The sequence below is a fragment of the Malania oleifera genome, chromosome 13 (genome assembly GCF_029873635.1).
Source record: "Malania oleifera isolate guangnan ecotype guangnan chromosome 13, ASM2987363v1, whole genome shotgun sequence".
NCBI classification, from domain to species: domain Eukaryota; kingdom Viridiplantae; phylum Streptophyta; class Magnoliopsida; order Santalales; family Ximeniaceae; genus Malania; species Malania oleifera.
In genome coordinates, this window is record NC_080429.1 from 79,657,225 (window position 1) to 79,681,419 (window position 24,195).

Genomic DNA, 24,195 nt, shown 5'->3' on the forward strand with positions numbered 1-24,195 from the left:
ATTGACAAACATAATAATATAAGTTTTAGGACTAATATATTACAAATTAAATACATTTATGTTTTGTATGAGACAAAAGTTGTGTGAGATAATGTACATTAAACATATTTCGTTAATACAAATGAATTCATAAATTATTTAATATTATTTATTATACGAATAATGATAATTTAGACATGATGGGTTAAATAAAATATTATTGTATGTTTATTTTTTCATATAATTTTGAAAGTACTTGTAATAATCTATTGTTTCAATAAAATAAATTAAGACAGAAATTTCACTTCATTCCTAAATTTCTCAAATATATGTGCGAGATAATGTACATTAAACATATTCAGTTAATACAAAAGAAATTCATAAATCATTTAAATATTATTTATTATACAAATAATGATAATTTAGACACGAATGGTTAAATAAAATATTACTGTATGTTTATTTTTTCATATACTTTTGAAAGCACTTGTAATAATCTTTTGTTTCGATAAAATAAATTAAGACAAAAATTTCACTTCATTCCTAAATTTCTCATTTGAATTATAACAAAATTTCATTGTATGGTTAAAATTGTGACAAATTTCACTAAAATTTCAAGATTTCAAAAAATTTCAGATGATTCGTTGAAATTTAGACGGATATTATGCAAAACAAAAATAGACTGCCATTTTCATTTTGAGGGTGACAAAATTTTAAAATTTCGATAATTTTGTGAAAATTTAAGACAATGGATACAATTCGTTCTCCTCAACTCTTTTGAAATTCAAATCTAAGACTTCCAATATTAAAATCTCAATTTAGTTCACAACACTCTTAAAATTCAAATATAAGACTTCTAATATAAAAATCTCAATTTAATCACCGAAAAGTCTACTATAACATCAAAGTTCTCGCATTAAACAATGTATAGCTCTTAAAAAATTTACAAGCTAATAACTGGTTCACTTCATACAAGCATGTGTTATTTGTTTGGGTCCCAAAAATGAAATGGATCAGATTTCATCTATATAATTTTGTACATTCACTTTACATTTTTTTTCATTCCATTATATTCTGGCGTACCAAATATTTTTCTAAAAAAAAATTAAATATTTTAATACTATCTTTTTAAGTTTTGATGCATTGATTCGTTCAAGGTATGATTGGATACCAAGAAAATTTGAATGTTCCCAATGTATTCCATTACATTTCCCTTTCTCATGAAACAAAACAGAACTTCTTTCATAAACAAAATTATTCACTAGGAAAAAGGATAAAAAGGACAAACACCCAATTACAATATATCAAACGTCCCACAACATTTGTCTGCAAAATCATGATATATTGTTTTTCTTGTTTTCCCGGTGTATCTATCCAATTTTCGGTGAATTCATCTGATATGCTTCATAGAGATCCCTCACTGCGACTCAAAACGCAACAAAACATGTTTTGCTGGCAACCCCGCAGGACTCCCCAAATGGCCGACATAAACAGCCAGCCAAGAAAGTCGGAAGCATTAGCCGTTAGTACTGATTTAAAGAAACAATCAGCCACGCTACACACCTTGTCTGCAGAAGCCAACAAAGTGCAACCCATTAAGAAATGGAAACCAGCTTAAAGATTAGTTGTGATAGCCTTAATTAAAAATAAAAAATTTATTAACGCACATTTTTGGGGCAATTTTGGGCTATATAATTGCTAAATATTATTTCTGAACAAGATGCAATACAAGAGCCAGCAAAAAGAGTCGAAAGAAGCAATCCGTTTGCTCAAAATTTATTTGGTAAACTGATAAATAACATGAGAGTAATAAGTTCACCTTTTCTGGAGCTGCCACAGCACAGACGAACATCGTCAGTATATGTTGCTTGGAGACCCATCATCCATGAACCCAACGATACATCATCATGAGCATAAGTCTTTAGAGATGCGCTGCACATATAAGTTCAGCGAGCTTATGAGTATTTAAAACGATGCAGCATACTGATAGTACTAGGCTATTTCCAAGTCTGATTAGCATAGGTTATGGTAAGCTATCAGCAACTTCGCTTTAGAGCTTTGCAGAAATCAGCTTACCTTCATAGTTTCTAGTCTCATTTCTAAAAATCAAATAATAAAATTAAAGTAAATTTTGTAAGTCATGTTGATAAACATTGAATCAGACTCCTCTGACAATCAATGATTCACATTCAGGGAAACTTTGTGCAGTGGTTTTGGAAAAATGCGCATGGAACCAAGGCATCAAGTTCTTTATCGACTTTAGGCAATTATTATTTGAATGTGTGATTAAACATGAATAGTTTCAAAACTTTGCTTCATCCAAGGGGGGGCACTAGGTCACTTCTCAATCATAATACCCTAAACAACGCAATTTTATAATCAGGTTCAAAGAAATGAAAATTTAGATTCAAAGAAAATCCTTCTTCCCAGCCAAGAGGTTATTAATAATAAACCTGTTTACGTGAATGTGCTGAGCCAAATTCCTGGAAAGTATAATCAGAGGACCAGCAGTATGTTGAAAGTACCTAAAGGAAGAAAAGATAGATATAATCAGGTTTCACATTATAGCAGTGGCTGGAATTACCAATTTAGCATACAATAGATGAATTTTAATTCAAAAGAAATTTAGTTCTGCACCATTCAATTCATTCCGACCACCAATACAATGGCTGCATTATAGCTTAAAATCAATGCATCATAATTATAAAAAAAAAAACATGTACAGAAAGGCCAGCGCAAGGAGCTGGCCAGCACAGGAAAGAGCCAGTCCTACATAACTACTAAGATTTATCAGAAGAAAATATACCAGGGGCATTGTTTTAATTTGGCAGGATAATCTGCAACAAAGCATATTCGTGCGTGCCGCGCTTCCATCTTGACTATTTCCACAGAGTCCCAAGTCTAAATAAAACAGGAGGGTTGCATTTGGTAGTTGAGAGCTAGTGTAAAACTAGTCATCTATGATATGGTTCCCTCAGCTACAAGACATGAATTGCACTTTCATTACCTGGGAAAAGCAAAAACTACATGAAGGCAGGTTAGATTGTTGTTTCAAATGATGCACTATATTGTCACCCAAGTACGGTGTTACTTATGTGTCAGTTCCTACACAATCCAGAGGCTTATGCATATTTTGGGCCTGATTTAATGGGCCACTCATATCTTAGGCCAGATCACAATTGGGCATAACCAGCAATGTATACTTCAAGCCTGGATGCACAGGGCTAACTGAAGCCTACCAATTAAGCATATCTGATTCTTTTTGAAAGTCTAAAATCTGGCCCAAATCCCCTAAGCCCACACTAGTTGGTCCTTTTATGTAAGAATTTTGTACACAGCCCAAGTCCAAATCACCTGTACACCTAGACCATCTTTTAGTAACTAGGCCCCATATGGCCCATCACTGGTTACCAGCAGCCCAACCTTGCCTCAGCCCACACATCCCTTCTCCTCCTGCATACCAGCTAACCCTAAATTCTCCAGTCCCACCAGCTCCTCCTTTCAACCCATCGAGGTGGCCAAACAAGTACAAGCCAACTTGGGAAGCTGATCTCTGGAAGATGCCATTTTTCCACCAAATGAAGCACAAACCAATAACTTATCATCCTTATTTGATCGTTCTGGATGGTTTCCTGCTGCCCTAAAAACCCTTGTATTCCATCCATATAATATCTACCCTGGAACGAAAATCAATTAATCCATTTGTACAAATTTTCCAGATCGAGTTGGTCTAATTGCCACCAGATACTTGAATCAACTAAACCTTTTCCTCTGAACAAAGCTACCCAAATGAGTAACCAAGGTCACACTTTGAACAGTTCACCAAACAGCCGGCAATGACAATTTGACACCCTGTTTTTAAATTTGATTCTTCTCCTAAATAATCATAAATGTCTCTCCTCCAAGTTTCTCTAGCCTCAGATTGAAGGATTTCCCTTAATCTAGACTTGCTTCCATGGGGGATTTCTTTTCATCAACACAAAAAGATCATCGCTTGACAAGAGATTAATGAAGTATATTTGCTTTGTCATAGGCCTAAAAGCCCAGCAGTGTGTGTGTGTGTGTGTGAGAGAGAGAGAGAGAGAGAGAGAGGATTTCCCAGCACCAGCAAGGACTGCTGCCATCCTCTCAGCGGTTGCTGTGTTAGGATAAACATGAAATTGGAGTATATTGTTTGCAGATGATATTGTCCTGATTGATGAAATAGGAGGTGGAGTAATCTAAGTTAAAAAATGGAAAGAAGTTTTAGACTCTAGAGGCTTTTAGATAAGTATAAGCTTGAAATAATATAAAAAATACAATTTTAGTCATTCTTGTAGGAATAATGGAGAAAATATTCAAATTCATGGTTGAAAAATTCCTAGTACCAGAGGATTTTAGTACCTTGGATCTATTACGAGAGCTGAAGGAGAAGTTGAAAATGTGATCAAGCAGCATTTGTTTTGTAAATCATTTTTATCATCTTGTTGTATTAAGGTTCTTAGTGAACCTAGTTCAAGGGTTCTTGGTGAACCGAATTGCAAGGGTTCTTGGTGAACCTTACTAGAAGGCTCTGTGTGAGCCTGAAGGGATTTGTTCCCGTGTGTAAAGGCTTCTTCTCCTGTGAAGGAGTTTGTTTAGTGGATTGTGGAAACCTTGGGTGTGACTCAAGGTGTGGACGTACGCAAGGGGCAGAACCACGTTAAACATCGGTGTTAAGCTTTTCCTCCCTTCTCTTTAATTTATATCTTGTGCATGATTTACATTGTATTTATTGTGATAGAATCATTTGCATGCTGCCAAACTTTATATTTTGTAGAGAAAAGCGAAAATACGCGAAAGAGTCTATTCACCCCCCCTTTAGACTCAACTCTAGGGCCAACAGTTCCTTCAATTTGAATAGAATGCTTGCTTAAATCTAATGTCTTTTTCTAACAATTCCATTGCGCAATAAAAAGTGAAAGAGAAAATAAAGTTTTGCGAGAGAGTATTCCATCGCACCCTTACTATAAATTTCATCTCCCTTTTTTTGCATCTTAAGACTATTCTACTCTTAGGAATAGATCCTAGTATACATATAAGTTTATTAAGGCTTCCGATCATTATAAGCCTAGAAAAGGCCTCCTCCGTATTCCTCTTATAATTGTTTCGCATTGGACGTTGGTCCTACATCACAAGCAGCACTAGCTCCTCATCAGAACCAGAAAGTACAGAGAGAAAGAACTTGTTTTTGACTTCCTGAAACATATGCACTCCCTGTTGTTGACCTAAAATGGCTGGTATAGACCACAAAGGATGATTAATATAACAAAATTCCAAAGCTACTTTAGCACCCTAGCATTCTAAAGGCTCATTTGGTTCATAAATGTTTTCTTGTTTTTAAAAATGGAAAAAAATAAATAAACTGGAAATGCAGAAAACACCACCATTCTCACTTCCATTCTAGAAAACTCGTAAAATAAATGAATCTCATTTCTTCAGATGAGCCTGCTTCAAGAACATTCTTGGAAAACAATTTTCAAAAAGCCAACAAAAAATGTATCAGCCACATTTTTTTTTTTTTTTTTTCCATCTTCACAAAAATCTGAAAATCAAAGTCAATAAGGCAGGGCCTAGGAATCCAAATATTCTTTTTCTTTTTCAGCCCCTCTGCTTGATAGCAAACTAGAACATATGAAAATTTCAATAAGAATCATATCAAAATTGAGAATGCAACTGAATTCCATATGATGCTACCAACAAAATATGAAGCTAGTCGTACTCAATAGAAGATAAACTACACCTAATCAACATATTCAATGGTTTTTCCAATCCAAGAGCCAGTTACTTACGATTTCTCATCCCCAAATTTCCACCAGTCAGGTTCATACCATGCCCTTCCCCTGAAAAATGAATAAGACATTTGATGCTCAAAAGCTGAAATCCAGTAAATTCCAATTTAAAATAAAAAATAAAATGTGTAAAACAAATATCAAGCCAATTTCTAAAATAAAAAAGCAAAAGGAAACTAAATATACTCTGAAACAACAATACGCAATTTGCGAAGACCAAATATTTCTTGCAAAGTGCTTTTCAATATTATATATTAGTATGAAATCATAAATGTGGCAAAGGATCAAACAGTTGGAGAACAAATGACTCAAAAAAACCAGCATATTCTACCACTTGATTAAAGTGACCTAGAATTTCACTTCCGTACATTAAAGCTTCATATCTTCTTATTTGCAGCTGATTTACTGCCATATACATGTGTGTGTGTGTCTGTTCCAAAAAGTAAAAGTTGTCGAGATGAGAATGCTTAAATGGATGAGTGGTATAACATTGAAAGATAAATTAAAGAATGAACATATTCGTGGTAAGTTAGGTGTAGCTCCTATAGAAGATAAGATAAGAGAGGGATGACTCAGATGGTATGGACACTTGCAACGTAGGCCTTATAGTGCACCTTTGAGGAAGAGTGACTTAGTTACTGTAGGGGGCAATAGAAGGGGTAGGGGTAGACCTAAAATAACTTGGAAGGAGATAGTGAGTAAGGATTTAATATCCTTGAATCTATCAAAAGATATGGTCCATGATCGCATAAATTGACGGAAAATGATTCATATAATTGACCCCACTTAGTGGGACTAAGGCTTGGTTTTGTTGTTGTTGTTGTTGTTGTTATGTGTGCGTGCATGCGTGCGTGTGTGTGTGTGTCTGTGTGTGTGTTTGTTTATGTATATATAATTAGACTTTGCTAGCACAAGAAGAGGAATTGAAATGTATAATTCCTATTTGTTGGATTAAAGGATTGTAATGATGAACTAGTCAAACCAATAAAATTCAATAAACCCATATCAAGGTTCAACATGGGTCAAATTATGCAAAGCAGATAATAAAAACTTGTGGACCATTTTTTGCTTAAAACAAGGATGTAGGTCCTTTAAGGTACTTTCTTGGGATTGAAGTTGCCCAACCCAATGGATGTGCCTTCATCTCTGAGGAAGTATATTCATGACCTCCATGAAGAAATGGGGATGTTGGATTTCAGACCAACCTAATAACCTATTGAAGCCAACGGTCAGCTTAGCAATGGCATTGGTCACCCAGATGATAAGAGGAGAGATACCAGAGGCTTGTTGGGAAACTAAGGCATATCCCACCATACAATGCCAGATATTGCACATGTCATGGGAGCTGTGTAATACTGTAATCCCTGGTCCCAAAAGTTGGTGGAATATGAGAGCCAAGATGTACACACACCAAGTCAAGTGGCCCATAAAAAACCCTATGGGGCCATGTTGACAACGGCATCCCCCCCTCACCAATAAGGTCATGCATTTCCTCTTCCTAAGGTCGATGTCAGACTTGGACTGAGCTAAACAGAGAAAAAATTCATCCATTTTTTCATATACTTTTCACTTCTATTAGGGATTGATCAACACCCTTCTGCTACAGATCAGCCGCCTGCCGGTGCATGGCCTGCTACTTAGCCACTGCACATTGTTCAGCTGCTCAACTAAAGGTCTACTACAGCTTGTTATACGTCATCCATTGCATATTAGGACCAATCTTCACCGATTGTCACTCGCAAACTTACTACTACTCCCTCACAAGTTTTAGTAAGTCTATGCATGATCTCCATATCTATCATCTTGAGCTTGCTCATCATAATTTGAGATTATGTGAATCTGCTCAAAGAAAATAGATTTTGTTTCCTACTCACAATCTCAAAATAGAAATTATTGAGCGCAATGGATGATAGGTGCTTGTTGCTAGTTTTTAGGCAGAAATCTAGTCACATAGCAAACTGAAAATAAGACTTGGTGGCTGGATCTAGGGAAGAGGCCGTATACATGGCTACAGCACATCAAGTTTGTGAACTTCTATGGCTTCAGATCTTACTAAGAAATTTGGGAGCATTCAATGGAGGACCTACAATATTATATTGTCAGAAAGACTGCCTAGTATTGCTATAATTCAGTTCAGCGTGACAAGACCAAACATCTCTCTCTGCCCAAGAAGGAAATCGATGTCGAATCTTGAAGATCCTCTCATGCGGAAAGACTCTTGGCCACTTTCCTTTCTCATCTGATTTTATTTATGTTTGGTGTGATGTAGATTTTCTATTTTTATGTTCATTATTTTTAGTTTTTCAATTTAGATGAATGTTTCTGTTTCATAATTTTATTTCAGTTGTGAATTGATATTTTCATTTCATTCCTTTGTCAGTCAATGCAGTAAACATAACCAAACTTATTAGCCGAATTGATAGATAATCATTGGTTATAATCATTGGTGTCTGATCAGTTATTTGTTTATGATTTTTTTTTTCTTGAAGAAAAACTTTCTTAAGAGAAGAAAACAATATACCAGCAGGATAAGAAATTGCACTAGAACAAAACAGATTACCTATAAGGAGAAGAAAATCACTTGAAGATTATAGAAACCAACACTGCTAAAACAACCACAAGAAAAAGCCCATGACAAAGCAAAAAAGACTAACAGCAAGAAGAAAAAAACCCACAAGAAAACAAAAAAGACAATCTTTTCCAAAATCATATTTATGGACGAAGTGCAATCACAAAAAATACAAGCACTTTCTCTAGCCAAGCACCTAAAGAAACAAAAACTGCAGACCACCATAATCTCCTCACATCCTTACACACCTCTTGAAACCTCTAAAAACAATTAGCAGAAAAGCCTCCAAAAACTAGGGCACACCCAACAATCTCCGAATAAATCAAAAAGCTTGTATTGTAAACTCAAGGCCACAAAGCAATGAAGAAAAAGATTTGCACTAGTGTCACCACTGGCATAACACATTACACATATCAGGAGGGAGACAGAGCATTGTGAGATCCTTAAATCTGCAACAGATTGTTGGTGTTAAATCTATTAGGAATGATCATCCACATGAAAAGCCTTAACTTTAGAAGGCGTCTCTGCTTTCCATGAATGATTAAAAAGAGGAAAAGAATAAGAAGAGAACAAATCAGGCTAAGATAAAAAGAATTAAAAGAAACAAACTACATGGTTCTGAACCCCAGATTCTGACATCCCTATTATAGGAATAATGAAAGAACTCCAACAAACTAAGGAGAGAAAAGCTCTTCAGCCTCCTATCAGTAAGATTCCTTCAGAAAAATTGAAGTCCCCGAGAAATACAATCACTATCAATCATTTTAAAAAATGCAGTAGTAGGAACATCATGATGCAAAATAAAATTAAAACGAGAGGAAAAGCATTAGAAAAAAAATGTTCAGCACAAGGTTATTAAAATTGGGATCCTATGTAAGATAAGTGGATGGTTAGCAGCAGGATTGGCAAATGAGGATTGCATGATTTTACTAACCATACAAATAAATATGAAAAAAAGCATTTCTATGCCATTTCGTTCATAATTAGCCCTATGGTAGGATTTTGATCACTAAATTTTCAAATTGCTGCGTTCCTAACTCAATCAACCTGGCTTATAATGAAAATAAGATAAATAAATACTTATAAAGAAAAACAAAACATAATGTTTAACATAAATCAATCAACACAAAACTATACAACATGGAATCACATGTTTTTTTTGGGAAAAAAAGAAGAAGATAAATGTCAACAAACAAAAGCAAAACTATCAAGCTAGCCCATCATCATTAATCTCAGCACCCAGGCCATCAATTGTCTCATTAATATCTCTAAGACCATAATCATTATTATTGCCAAATGCATTGATGTATAATATAAGAGTATTCATTCATAGGTGGTGTTTGGCAATTGAGAATCAACTCGAGAAATCGGAATTAAAATCCGAATGATAATTCCAATTCCTCGCATTTAGTTTGCAGTAATCTAATTTCAATTTCCACACAGAAATGAGACCCTTTAGCCCACTTTTTGATTCTTGCCACTTAACTTGGAATCAATTTCCAATTCCCGAAAACACAATATGTATTACCCTACTCACAATAATGCATAGACAAATATACATAAATACACAAAAAAAATATGCTACACATACATACATATTATAATATAATATTTTATACTTTATAATATGATATACATTACATAAATTTCAAAAATAATATTCATATTATGATATCATTATAATCATATTATAACCAATAAAAAATAATATAATAATGTTAAATAGTAGAATACTATGATATAACTGTGATATGATTACTGATTTATTATATTATTATTTAGTCTTAAAAAAAAATATTAACTATTAATATCAATAATTATAAATATATAATAAAATTAATAATCAATATACAAAAGAATACAATACTATTGTATAATAAAATTGTGAGACGTTATATGTCTTTTAGTATCATTATTATTGAGTGTGTTAGTATGTTAATTAGTGAGAGTAAGGGTATTATTGTCATTAGAATGTATTTAATTTGTATCATAAATAGAGGAAGAGACCTATCTTCAAGTTAGGTCATTCATTTTAATCAAATCTTAACATGGTATCAAAGCGTGATCCAACCTAAACCCTTCCTGCAGCTTTCCTTCCCAGATCCACCCCCATCCCATATTATTTCACAAATCAACCATACACCCAAAAATACCTCCAATGACCCACCTCACAAAACCCCATCGCTCGAGGACACCCCACGCGCTGACCAAATGCCACCAGGACCGACTCCACGCATTGGCGCATGAATGAAGTTCCGGCCACTTTTTTTCTTTTTTTTCCTCTGCCATGCTCTGATTCCTTCTTTAGACAATATAATCAAGCTGTTAGGTCAGTTTTTTGCTCAAAAATTCAACCTTTTTTCAACCATGCACTTGCAGTATTTTGTGAAGGCTTCTTTGTGATTTTTTTTTGGCGCTGTGGCAGCGTTCATACATTCAGTTGTGAAGCTGTGGCAGTCCTATATCCGTCAGTGAGTTGTTCACCTCGTCCATGGTTATGTCGATGCTTCAAATAGTTTGTGATTGTCCCAATTATGTATTGTTCTTGTTTTTGGTATGGTTGCTGATTTGTGAGTGCTGTGGCAGTGCTATATCCGTCCGTGAGTAGTTCACCTCATCCATCATTGTGTTAGTGCTTCACATAGCTTGTGATTGTCCCGATTAGTTTTGATTGTTCTTCTTGCTTTTGGCATGGTTGTTGTTTTGCGAGTGTTGGGATGGAATCTGCAAAAATTTGTTTCCTACATCACTGCCACAAATAATGACTCAATAGTTGGATGGAAAGAACTATGTTCAATGGTCTAAAGCTGTTTGGATTTATTTAGCAGATTAGAGAAATCGGACCACTTGCTCCAATTTGATTCTTCTAATGAGAAGAGAAAATATGTGTGGGTTCAAAAAATGCCTTGATTGTTTCCCTTTTATGGAATTCAAAGGAGCCACAGATTGCATAGACATGTATGCATCTAGATACATGCAATGAGATTTGGGATTATGTCAAGCTTCTATACTCTAGTAACATTACACGTATGTATGATTTATCCTAGGAGTATTTTCAGTTACAACAAGAAGATAGGTGTATTGCAGATTATTTTGGAGAGATGAAGCGTATTCATGAGGAGCTTAACGTCGTGCAACCTATAACCAAGGTCTTAAATTTTGATTTCAACTCAAATTTCGAAACTCCAAAAGTATGGAAATTTCAACGGAAATTTTGATTTCGATTTGAAAAAATAAGGGAAATCAATAGTAAAGTAGAATTCTTTTATAAAGGTTTAGAAATGATTAATAGACATAATAATGTAAGTTTTAGGACTAATATATTACAAGTAAATAAATCTATGCTGTGTATGAGGTGGAGAAGTTGTAATATAATATGTGCATCACACATATTTGTAAGATAATGTACATTAAACATATTTAGTGAATCAATTAATACAGATGAAATTCATAAATCATTTAAATCTTATTTATTATACAAATAATGATAATTTAGACATGAATGGTTAAATAAAATGTTGTTGTAAGTTTATATTTTCATACATTTTCAAAAGCACTAATAATATTTTTTTGATCAAAATAAATAAAATAAATTAAGAGAGAAATTTCACTTCACTCCTAAATCTCTCATTTGAATTCCGAGGAAATTTCATTGCATTGTTTAATTTGAGATTTCGAGAAATTTCAGATGATTCATTGAGATTTCGACGTAAATTATACAAGACGGAAATCGACTACCATTTCAATTTCGAAGGTGACAAAAACCGGAAATTTTGACAATTTCATGGAAATTTAAGATCATGCCTATAACTGCTGATGTTCATGAGATGTAGAAGCAGAAGGAGCATATGACAATTCTTCGTGACTAGGATTGAGACCTGAGTTTGAAGCAGTTCCGTCCTAGATACTCAGTATTGTCGAGCTGCCATCATTTGCCGATGTTAATTCTTGTGTCCTTCGTGCTTCCTTCAGCACGCATTCTCCTGTTCTTGCATTTGGCTCTAAGTGCACAGCCTTTCCTACATAGGGTGATTCTAGTTCCCTGCCAAACAATCGCAAAAGTTATCGCGGTGGTTTGAGTGTTCATAGTGGTAGAGATGGACGATGCAGAGGTACTCCTCACAAGTGCAATCGTGGACGGAATAATCATACTATTGAGCAGTGTTGGGATCTTCATGGCAGACCTTCACATGTTGCCAATGCAGCCACCACTGACTTCACACCTTTGGGGGCAGCCAATGCAGCCACCATCAACTCCTCACCTTTGGGGTCAAGTGGGGGGCAATGTACTGTATCTTTGTTAGAGGAAGAGTATTCCAAGTTCCAGCAATATCAAGCATCACAAGGAGCTTCTCTTCCCATTGCATCTCTTGCCCAAACAGGTAATCACATAGTATGCCTATCATCCAGTACTTCTCGTCCTAGTCCTTGGGTTATAGACTCTGCTCCCACTGATCATATCATAGGTATACCTAGCTTTTTCTCCACTCTTCAATAACTTGCAAATTTACCTTGTGTCGCTCTTGTCTAGGGAATTGGGACTATAAATCCCACTTCTTCTATTTCTCTTCCTTTGGTTTTATATATTCCCAAATTTCCTTTCAACATGTCCATTAGAAAAATTACTAGACCATGAATTGTTTGATGACATTCTTCCCTGATTCTATGGTTATTTAGGATTTGAAGACGAGGAAGACGATTGGCAAAGGGCGTGAAGCTAGTGAACTCTATCACTTTGAGCTGCTATCTCCTTCTATCGCCTGCACTATTGCTGCAACACCTTTCCAAATTCATTGTCACCTAGGTCATCCTTCATTGGAAAAGTTAAAATGTCTTGTTCCTAGTTTGAGTTCTGTGTCTAGTCTCGATTGTAAGTCTTGACAATTGGGAAAGAACCATCATGTTTCTTTCGCTTCCAAAGTCAATAAATGGGCCACAAGCCCTTTTATGTTAGTTTATTTAGACGTCTGGGGTCCTAGTAGGGTTGTGTCCAAGTTGGGTTTTTGTTACTTTGTAACCGTTGTGGATGATTATTCAAGAATGACTTAGTTATATTTAATAAAATATTTTTTCGAGTTATTTCATGTATTTTGTATCTTTTGTTCTGAAATAAAGATTCAATTTGGTTTTCCAATTCGAATACTTCAAAGTGAAAATGCTAAAGAGTTTTTTAGTGCACAATTCATTACTTGTATGACTCAGTTTGGTATTGTTCATCAATCATCTTGTTCCCACACTCCTCAACAAAATGGGGTCGTAGAGCGGAAAAATAGACAACTTCTTGAAATCACTCACACCTTACTTTATCAAATGCATTTACCTAAAGTGTTTTGGAAGGATGCTAAACTTACTACTGGTTATCTGATCAATAGAATGTCATCCTCTGTTCTTTGTGGTAAAATTCCCTACTCCATTCTCTTTCCTAATTTACCTTTATTTTCTCTTCCTCCTCGTATATTTAGGTGCGTGTCCTTTGTTCATCAAATAACTACTGCGGTGGATAAGTTGGATCCTTATGCTATAAAATGTGTCTTTCGGGGCTACTCGTATACTCAAAGGGATATCGTTGTTATAGTCCTGTACTGCATCGCTTCTTTGTTTCAGCCAATGTTACCTTCTTTGAGTCTCCATGTAGTTTGAGTCCTTCTCATCGTCTTGATCATCCAAAATTTGCAAGTGTATTCATAATGGCGGTTCCAAGGAAGAGAGTCCCCTCTAGCTTCTACCACCACGCTCTTGGTTTCCTCGTCTGATGATCATACTTCCCATGATGTTGATCCTCATTATGCTGTTTGGAACTATGTTTCTTCTAACTCCTTACCACCCTCCTATTATTGTTTTGTTACTACTCTATCATCTACTACCCTTCCTCATTCTATTTCAGAAGCCTTAGCCCATTCTGGGTGGAGGGATGCTATGGTTGAAGAGATGAAGGCTTTACATGACAATGGTACTTGGGACTTGGTACCTCTTCCTCCTAACAAGTTTGTGGTTGGTTGTCACTGGGTTTACATTGTGAAAGTCAACCCTGATGGTTCTGACGCTCGTCTAAAGGCCCGTATTGTTACTAAGGGATACACTCAAGTGTATGGTTTGGATTATTCTGACACTTTTTCTCCGATTGCCAAACTTACATTAGTATGTCTGTTCATCTCGTTGGCTACTACTTGTCACTAGCCTCTGCATTAGCTAGACATGAAAAATGTCTTTTTGCATGGTGACCTTGAGGAGGAGGTTTATATGGAGTAACCCCCTGGATTTGTTGCTCAAGAGGAGTTAGGTTTAGTGTGTTAGCTCAAGAAGGCTTTATATGATTTAAAACAGTCTCCCAAAGCATGGTTTGGTCATTTTAGCATTGTAGTATTTGAGTTTGGTCTTCAACAGTGTGTTATGGGTCATTCTGTGTTTTATCATTATACTTCATCAGGTAGGATCTTTCTTGTCGTTTATCTGGATGATATTGTTATTACAGGTGATGATGATATAAAGGTATTTAGAGTCTCAATTTTTTCTACAAACTAAGTTTCAGACCAAAGATTTAGGACCGTTGAAATACTTCTTAGTTATAGAAGTATCTAGATCTCGCATCGAAATTGTTGTGTCACAGAGGAAGTACGTTCTTGATCTGTTGGATGAAATGGGCTTGTTGGAATCTAAACCGGTTGATACACCCATGGATCCTAATAGTAAGTTAATGCCAGATATGGATGTTTTGCTACCTAATCCTGAAAAATATCAGAGACTTGTTGGAAAGTTGAATTATCTCACAGTTACTTGGCCAAATATATCTTTTGCAACAAGTGTTGTGAGTCAATTTCTAGATTTTCCGAGGACAAGTCATTGGGACACAGTAATTTGCATATTGCGATTTCTCAAATGTGCACTTGGAAGAGGTCTTTTATATTGTGATCAGGGTTACACTTATATCCATGGATATATAGATGCAAATTGGGCTGGATCACCTTCCAATTAGAGATCTACCACTGGATATTGTATCTTGGTTGGTGGCAATTTGATTTCTTAGAAGAGTAAGGAACAAACTGTGGTGGTAAAGTCAAGTGCTGAATCAAAATATAAAGCTCTCGTTCACACTACTTGTAAACTTGTCTAGTTGAAGAACATGTTGGAAGAATTGGGTTTTTCGCATTCTCATCCTATGAAGTTGATGTTATAATCAACTTGCTCTTCATATTGCCTCCAACTCGGTCTTTCACTAGCGGACAAAGCACATAGAAGTTGATTGCCACTTTGTTTGGGAGAAACTTGGGCAGAAGCTTATTACAACCGCTTATGTGAAGTTAGACATGCAGCTTGCTGATTTGTTTACTAAAGCATTGGGGGGTGCTCGTGTTAAATTCACTTGTAACAAGCTAGGAGCATATGACATTTATGCTCCAGCTTGAGGGGGAGTGTTAGAGGTTACATATGTCTTTTAGAAATATTATTATTGAGTGTGTTAGTATGTTAATTAGTGAGAGTTGGTAAGGGTATTATTGTCATTATAATGTATTTAATTTGTATTATACATAAAGGAAGAGACCTATCTTCAAGTTAGGTCATTCATTTTAATCAAATCTTAACAAAGATACAATGCTATGGTTGTTGCTTCATTATATATTATTTTATATTAAATAATATATTTTACTATAATACTATATAATATCAGCGATTTTTATTTAAATTTAATAAATTACGCATTAAAATGTGATATTAGTAACGTAGTTAATAATATAATAACTGTAATAATAACTAAAAATATGATAAAATATAATGTGAAAAGTATAATCAAGCACATGATGATAATGATATTATTATAAAAAATTATTATTTAATATAATATTATATAATAACTATATATTCATGCCTTTTTTTATAGAAAAAGAAATTCATTAGATAGAGAAAGAATATACAATCAAGAAAGAAGACATCTCCTTAACGGAATTTGGAAATCCCCAGAAATATATATATATATATATATATATATATATATATAAAGGACAGCAAAAGAAAATCAGCACGCCCAAAGAAGAGGTTGTCAATCACTCAACATCTGAAATATCCATCCCCTTGAAATTTCCATAGCCCACACACCATAAAAAGGCCATAAAATGAACCTTTTCCTACACCAACCAATATGGCAACTTCTTCCCTGAAAACACACGCAAGTTAAGTTCCTTCCACAAGCCCCAGAACACTGCAAATAAAGCACAATTCCATAATGTAATTTCTTCCTTCTTCCTACCAAACCCCACAAAAGATATTGCCAATAACTCATCCACTGTTCTAGGACAAACCCAACCTTTTCCAAAATAATTGAATAGCATGTTCCAAACCTTCCATGCAAAATTTCAATGCAAGAAAAGATGTCAAACAGATTCTGAACAATAAAAAAAGAGCATAGATATATTAGGAGAGAGAGCCTTTCAAGGTCTCCTCATCCATCTGCAGCAAGTCATTAGTATTTATCCTATTAAACACAACCAACCAAAGAAACACTCTGATTTTAGGGGGGATTTTGACCTTCTAGATAACTTTGTAGAGTGGAAAGGAGAAATTGGTACCAATCAAGAGTTCACAGAAAGATTCACAAGAAAAAACACCCGAAGAATCAAACAATCAAGATCAACTATCATCTTTGGAAGATACCTTACAATTATTCAACTATATTTATAATATTATTATTTAATATGGAATAATATTATTATTCCACATTAAATTAATTGCATAAGTTTTTTATGCTATGTAGTGCCATAGTTGATAAACTAGACTCATTCCAATTCATATGTCTACATATGCCAAACACTATAATACAATTCAAATTCCAATTCTGTGTCAAATGAAACATGAGAGAGGAATTTGACATTCTGTTTCCAATTCCAGTCCACTCCAATCCCAATTCTAGTTCCGACTCCGATTTTTGTGAACCACACGCTACCTTAATGTTTAAAGTTTGCACCACTTAATAATCATCAACAAACTAAATATAAATCATTGAGTCATAATTTCATTAATATAAAACAAATCAATCACTTCTTAATTTGTCCATTTCATGATTAATACAGGTCAAAAACCAAGCCTCTTAGACAAGTAATTCAGTAAATAATTTTAAAATATAAATGTATGTTGGATCTGATCCTACCAAAATCCTTCTACGAACTCATCGATCCCACCAATCCTACCCATCCCTATCACAATCCTAAGAATTTGTGATTCTCACAAGAATACAATCGTTTTGGTAGAGTATGAACATAGGTCGTTCCTATGGCTCTACGATCTAGATTGCAATTTTAAAAGCCATAGCTATCCAAGCCAATGATCCTCCCAAAAAGAAACCCAACAGCCATCTTCCGTTTTATACAGGGAAAGAAAAGACAAGATACCTGCAAAATGAATTTCCATGAGCTTTCATGGAAAAGTACGGCTCCAATATTAGCATTACACCACTTCTCTTGCAAGACAAATCCACTCTTGATGACTTTATACGGAAGTAAACTAGTCTTCGAAGGGAAACGTCATAACCAGTTACCCACCAGGCCAATATTTTAAACACCAAATCATCAAACCAGCCATTTGCACAGCCTCACATTAAAGTAAAGAACTTAACCTCAGAATGAAAGAAGCAACATATGGAAACCCTGATCTTTGGGACATATTAGGCTTGAAAACAGGAAGGGGTCAATGATGAAATCTAGCATGCCCACATGCCATAGTTCTATAAACTAGATTAATAGCAGGCTGACAGTGACACATGGGCAGAACAAAAACTGAAGCTTGCTCACATGCTTCACCTTCAATCACATGCATAAAAAAGTTTCAAGATAGCATTTAGAGGCAGTAAATTGATTAATTGCGAATCAAGCCCCAATTCTTTCAAATTTGACCTGTAATCCTTAACAATTATCAGGCAACATCATTGCCAGCTTTGAAGACCAAAAGATGGACAATCGAAAGAGCAAAAAACATAGATCATTAGCAAAGCAATAATACTAAAGGAAAGTGGTCGCCACAGCATAGACCATGACATTTAAATATATATAGTCATAATAAAGGTATTTCAGTTATCAGGTTATAGCTACCCTACTTCTCTTTAAAAAGTCTCTTTGGAAAATGTTGAAATATTACACAAAGAAAATCCCAAAGATAATTCTTTAGCAACTTTAACAGTTGAGACAAATTTTTAAGACACTTCCAAAATTGATCCAGGAAAGGAATCGAGTTTAAAGCAAATTTAATGTTCTCTCGCCAAAGAAGAATACGACATCAATGTTTGGATGGAGCCAGTTTCCCGCTTCCTCACATTTATGGGCAAAGGCCAGGGAGACAAAGGGTGCTCCAATACATTCAAAAGTTCAACAAACATGCTGATTGGCTGTGTCTTTAATAAACTTGAGTGTTGGTCAAAAGTTGATAAGTGGGAATGAATGCTAAGAAATCATATTTAAGTTAAAATTTCCTTTTCATGTTTTGATACCTTTCCTTAATTTTGTGTTAAATTATTAAAAACAATTTGCAATGACTTTAGTGCACAGCTAATTCATAGAAGTTCGTAAGAAATGACCTAGGATTTTTTTTTTTTTTAATCAGCGATGAACTAAGGAAATTATATCATGTAAATTTATTAGAAAGGCCAAGATATGCAATTATCAATTTACCATTAAGTTTAACAAAGCTAAAATGAAATATAATAAGGGTACTTACTCTTCAGTTATCACATCTCCAGACTTCATGCATCCAATATAAGCACCATCTTGACCACGACGCTTCTCAAGAATTTTGATTAACTCATCTAACAGAGGCCAAAAGTCATAATGAATTCATTGCAGAAATTCTAACAAATGCCTAGAAAACAAAATTGATAATTTATCTATAAATACAGAAGCTGTACCAAGATCAAGGTCAATGTCGTCATTAACTTTTACATAAAATTCAGCATCCCAACTTTGAACTGCTGCACTGAGAAAGAACTTTACTTTCTTAGGCAACTCCTCTTCAGCCTCCTCATGACCATCCTGATAGATTTAAAAGAGCAGATCCTCAAATTCAATAATTTGCATCCTTTAGAAGTTTATCATTCTAACGACATGGAGTAATAACCAACTCAAATTTGAGCTAAAATTTATCCAACAATACATCACTAGTTAACTTTCATGAAACAAAATACTATACAATGAAAAAATAACTATCAAATCTTTATCCCAAATATTTTGTGTAAGCTACATAGATTCTTTTCATACATTCAATGTGATTCAAAGCTACCATTTTTTCCATCATTTTTCCTCTTTACTACCATAACGCACCCTCTTCTTGGCTTTCCTTTAGTTCTTGGTTATATTTTAGCTCAAGTTTGAGTTGGTTATCACTCCATATCCTAATTCTATTAAACGTGATTTTTTTTTTCTCAGCATTGATCCATATAAAACAACCCATCTTATAGCTGTTTAGTAAATGTTTTCTTTCAATCTACCATGTATTTTAAGATTACAGTACACCAATCTTTAGCAATCCTACCTTTACCCTATGTGAAATAAGGACCTCAATCTTTCCATTCTTACAGATAATTGACCTTAAGTAACATGATGTAATGTGACCAGTAACATCAACTATTTCAATAAATATTATTCTGTAATATTCTAATAATCAAATAAAGATAAATATTTGTCTATTCATCTATGATGTTAAAAAATTAATTTAAATTTAAACCATTATCATTGAGATATGAAGTGACAAAATCCAATACAATCCAAGTTTTAAAAAAATAAAATATTCAAATTATAGGAACAATTAAATCAATAACTTACGAGAATCAGGAAATCCTTCGTTCGGCGATTTTCCTCATCAACATTGCGATCTAAGCTATCACCTCGATTCGGACTGCCAATTAAAAAATAGTTCAGCTATGAAAGAAAGTTTTGTCCAATTAATTGATAACCATAATGATAATTCTAAATGTTAAAAGGAAGTGAATCAAGAAAAGAAAACAAATATTGTCAAAGGAAAACATAGATTTCAGTGAGTGGGAGACCTCCGACCAATTACAAATCGTATGACTACTCCTCTTTCCTCAAGTTTTTTTAAGGCATCACCTGAAACAGCCATGCAATTGCATCAAACATATTGCTTGCGAATAAAAGGTGCAGATTCATGATAACTATGATTCAACCTAGGCTTGTTACACAATGTTGTAAGGGGTTTAAAATTAATTAAAATGAAAAAAAAAAAGGCAGAACTTACAACATTGCAAAATATAATTAAAGAAGTTTTAAGAAACCTTGAATGAGGAATTGACAATGGTGTAAAAATTGACGGCTTAAAGCAAAACGAAATCATAAAAAAAATGGCAGCATATAAACTCAAAATTGGCAACAAAACTACTTATTCCATTTCCAGACACACACAGTGGGGTAGCACAGGCCCTAAAGCACAAAAACAGTGTGTTGGAGATCTTTATTGTAGGTAGAAAATCTTCAAGAAAGTCAAATGTGGCAGCCAAAGTTTTCAATCCAATATTTCTAATTATGATTAGACAGCTAACTGAGAAAGTGATCTCAAGCATTAAGATATTAATGAAACATATAATATTGCCACTTTTAGGAACTGGGTGATCATCATTATTGTCTCAAGGTTTCTCATTTCCTAAGTCAAAGTTCATTACTTGCATATAGTTCATTTATGCACCCAGTCCAAGTGATGCAGAACCAACTTCCAACAACTTTGACTCTCAATTCAACTTTCCATAAAACCAGTACATAAGGGAAACAATGGATCCCTCAATGAATCTAGAATCCAAACAAGGTTACCTGGAAAGCAGTACATTTTGAGTGGTGGTACAGGTTTGGGAATAGGGTACAGTACTTAAGTGGCACACAGTTCTTGTGGGGTAGGGTTAGTCATTATGCCATTTTAGGTCATGGTATGCTTAAACCACTTAGTTGGGATAATTAGTCAATGCGCTACGTCAGATCACAGTAAGTTTTGAATTATTTGCTTACAAGGAGATATAGAGAATATAGAAGAACATCCTTACTATTCTTTCTCAATTAAATTATATAAATCAGAAATGAACAATTAATTAGAAAAATTAATTTATTTCTTTTAATGTAAATCAATGTGTTAATTTTTTAACAATAATATTATACTACTAAGTGAACAAAGTTGTCGGACTCTTTAAATAAACGGATCAATATAAAAAATTCAAAATTTGTAATTGTGAGCTGTACTTGCTTATAAGAAAAAGTATGACCTGTACTAGAATAAACATGTCAAAGACTATTGGCATTCCTCCTGTCTGCACAAAAAGGTGGGTTGGGGGAGGGGTAAATTCCTCAGTCACTCAAGCAGCTCTCTCTCTCTCTCTCTCTCTCTCTTCACCTGTCCAAATCTATCCACCATTGTAACAGCAGGATAGCCTCTTCTCTCACCACAACAGGATTCCTGGCCCTCTTCTCTCACCATACCAGGCTTCACATCAGCAGGAAGCCAGCTTCTCTCTTTGCCGCAGGCTTCACAGGCATCTTCTCTCACCATGCATACTTTGCCAAATCAGGAAGCCCTCTTCTCTCACTGTCGCAGGCTTCGCAGAAGCAGTTTTGTGGCAATGATTTCACATATGCCATCTCTTTGACGATTATACCATTCAATGCTGTTTATGCACAGCTCAAACTTGAACTTCAGCCGATCAAACAATTAGAAGCCACAAGTGCACATTGTCATGAGCCAAGCTTGTTCATGGCATTATGCTTGCTTGTGACAACTTATCTTTGGCACATTGGGTGGGTAACCATCATGTAAGTACTAGTTTAGGTTTTATTCCTTGGGTAGAGTAATGCCTCAGTTAAAAAATTTGCCAACTATCATGATAATCAAATCTAAGAATTATCAACAATTTTTGTCAAAAATTAGAGTGGTCGACCACTGAAGATCTATTGAGCCTTAAAACAGGATTTCTTTAGTTTTGCATGGTTAATCTTTAGCAAGCAAAAGCGACCAATCCACTCTTTTTTCCAACTTTGTCTATTTACCATGCCTTTCTACAAGCATACAACAATCTCAAACAATCCCTTCATCATCTTGATATTTGATTTATATCCTTTGAGAATTGATGACCCCAGCATGATGTAAGCTGATTTCTTGTTGTAGAGGACTTGAAAGTTGATTTGGATGAAAGCAAAGGTTTGGTTTTGTTGAAGGAGTAATCTATACTTCACAAGATCACAAAATCCAAACTTTATAGTTGAAATGATAGAACTAAAATGAGGACTCAAAATAAACCCCCCTTGGGGTTGCTTAGGTGGTAAGGTGAGGGTCTTATCTACCACATGGTCGAGGGTTCGAGCCCATTTGCCCTGAGATCATACTCAAGACATACGCCGGATGCTGGCGGTCGGGTATGCTAAACATCGCCCAGGTTTGGTATTGCACCATAGTGTCTAATGTGGTGCGATGGTGGTTGGAGTCCCCGGGTCATTTAAAAAAAAAGGACTCAAAATAGCCACTGCAGCCAAGTAAAGGTTGCTGCTTCTTCCTTGAAATCAATTTATCCTTTCCAGTGCAACTCCATGCCTTTGTGCTTCAAAACAAAAGAATTCTTAATCCGTCAACTGGATGAGTAATCACTACCAAAGCTTCGTTGCTTGTAACACTGTGTTGGAGGCAGATAATTCATAAAGCTTGAGGGAGGAATTCTACACTAATTTGATTGCTTTGGAGTTCTGATTGACAAATTTATATGGAATTTTATATCTCCAATTTATTTATTAGAGAAGAGGCATTGTGCAGGATACTTATCCATATGTGGATCACAAAAGCTCCATGGAATTAAATTATTGCTGAATTGAGCATTATTAGATGATGCATAACATACACCTGCTTGATTGCATCATCTTCAATTGGGTGCAGAACATATGGCAAATTTTTTATTTGTTTTTGTAAGCATCATCTATACTACAAATAAAGGGGATTCCCAAGGCTTAAACTGGTCTTTTGATTTCCAAAAATATCCATCTAACCATTTTCCAGCATCACACAAATTCCCTCTTTTAACTGCTTTCTGCCAATAAAAAACTCCATATTAATTAAGAATATGGTGAATAAGTGTGTATTACACCCTTCATATCTATCATGTTCTAAAAACTGTCAAGCCCACCTCTCTTCCATCGATTTCTTCCCCTGCCTGAACATAATTGCTTCAGAAAATTTCCTTCTCTTATATTCCCATCAACAATCAACAGAAAAATTTCCTTCTACCATTCTGGTAATTTATTTTTTTCCTCATTTTCTTATATTGTTTTTTTTATTCCTTGGTGCGTCCAACACCATTCTGCCATTTTTCCGCATTCGTACTACTCAACAGTAGCATTACACCGTTGTTCCTTATATTGGTAATAAAAATGGCAGAATTCTGTCATGTTTTACATTCTTACTACTCATCAGCAGCATTCTACCATTTTTCATCTTGCATTCTTTAACTATATTAGAACTTCATTTTGCCTTCATTATGTTTACTATTGACAATTAAAATTTTTTTTAAACGAAAAAAATTATATACATATTCACTTTATTGTGGAGTTCCAATTCAAAACCATCATGAAGGGAGCACCACCTCACCCCACCCCCAAAGAAAAAGAAATAAATAAATAAATTTACATGCACTTTTGATTGGATTTGAAAAAAAATAAAAATAAATAACATGCTCAATTTATGAGCAAAATATGTTCAATTAATAATCAAAAAATAAAATAAAATTTAGAATCCAGATAGGGATAACTTAAGATGTCACAAAATAGATAGCCCAGAAAAAGTTGTTATTTACTTATATGTTAGTTCAGAAAAATTTATGTG

At 34.7% G+C, this 24,195-nt stretch overlaps 1 protein-coding gene across 1 annotated transcript in view; it reads right to left on the minus strand.

Moving 5' to 3' along the window:
* Positions 1 to 1,158: 1,158 nt before the first annotated feature.
* Positions 1,159 to 24,195, minus strand: part of LOC131146123 (hydroxyproline O-galactosyltransferase HPGT3-like) — a 42,102-nt gene continuing 19,065 nt past the window's right edge. The window contains 7 exon segments of the mRNA XM_058095476.1: positions 1,159 to 1,547; positions 1,799 to 1,911; positions 2,433 to 2,504; positions 5,790 to 5,840; positions 19,057 to 19,144; positions 19,244 to 19,367; positions 20,157 to 20,229. Of these exon segments, the coding sequence (XP_057951459.1) occupies positions 1,384 to 1,547; positions 1,799 to 1,911; positions 2,433 to 2,504; positions 5,790 to 5,840; positions 19,057 to 19,144; positions 19,244 to 19,367; positions 20,157 to 20,229 (685 nt within the window). The 3' untranslated portion in view covers positions 1,159 to 1,383.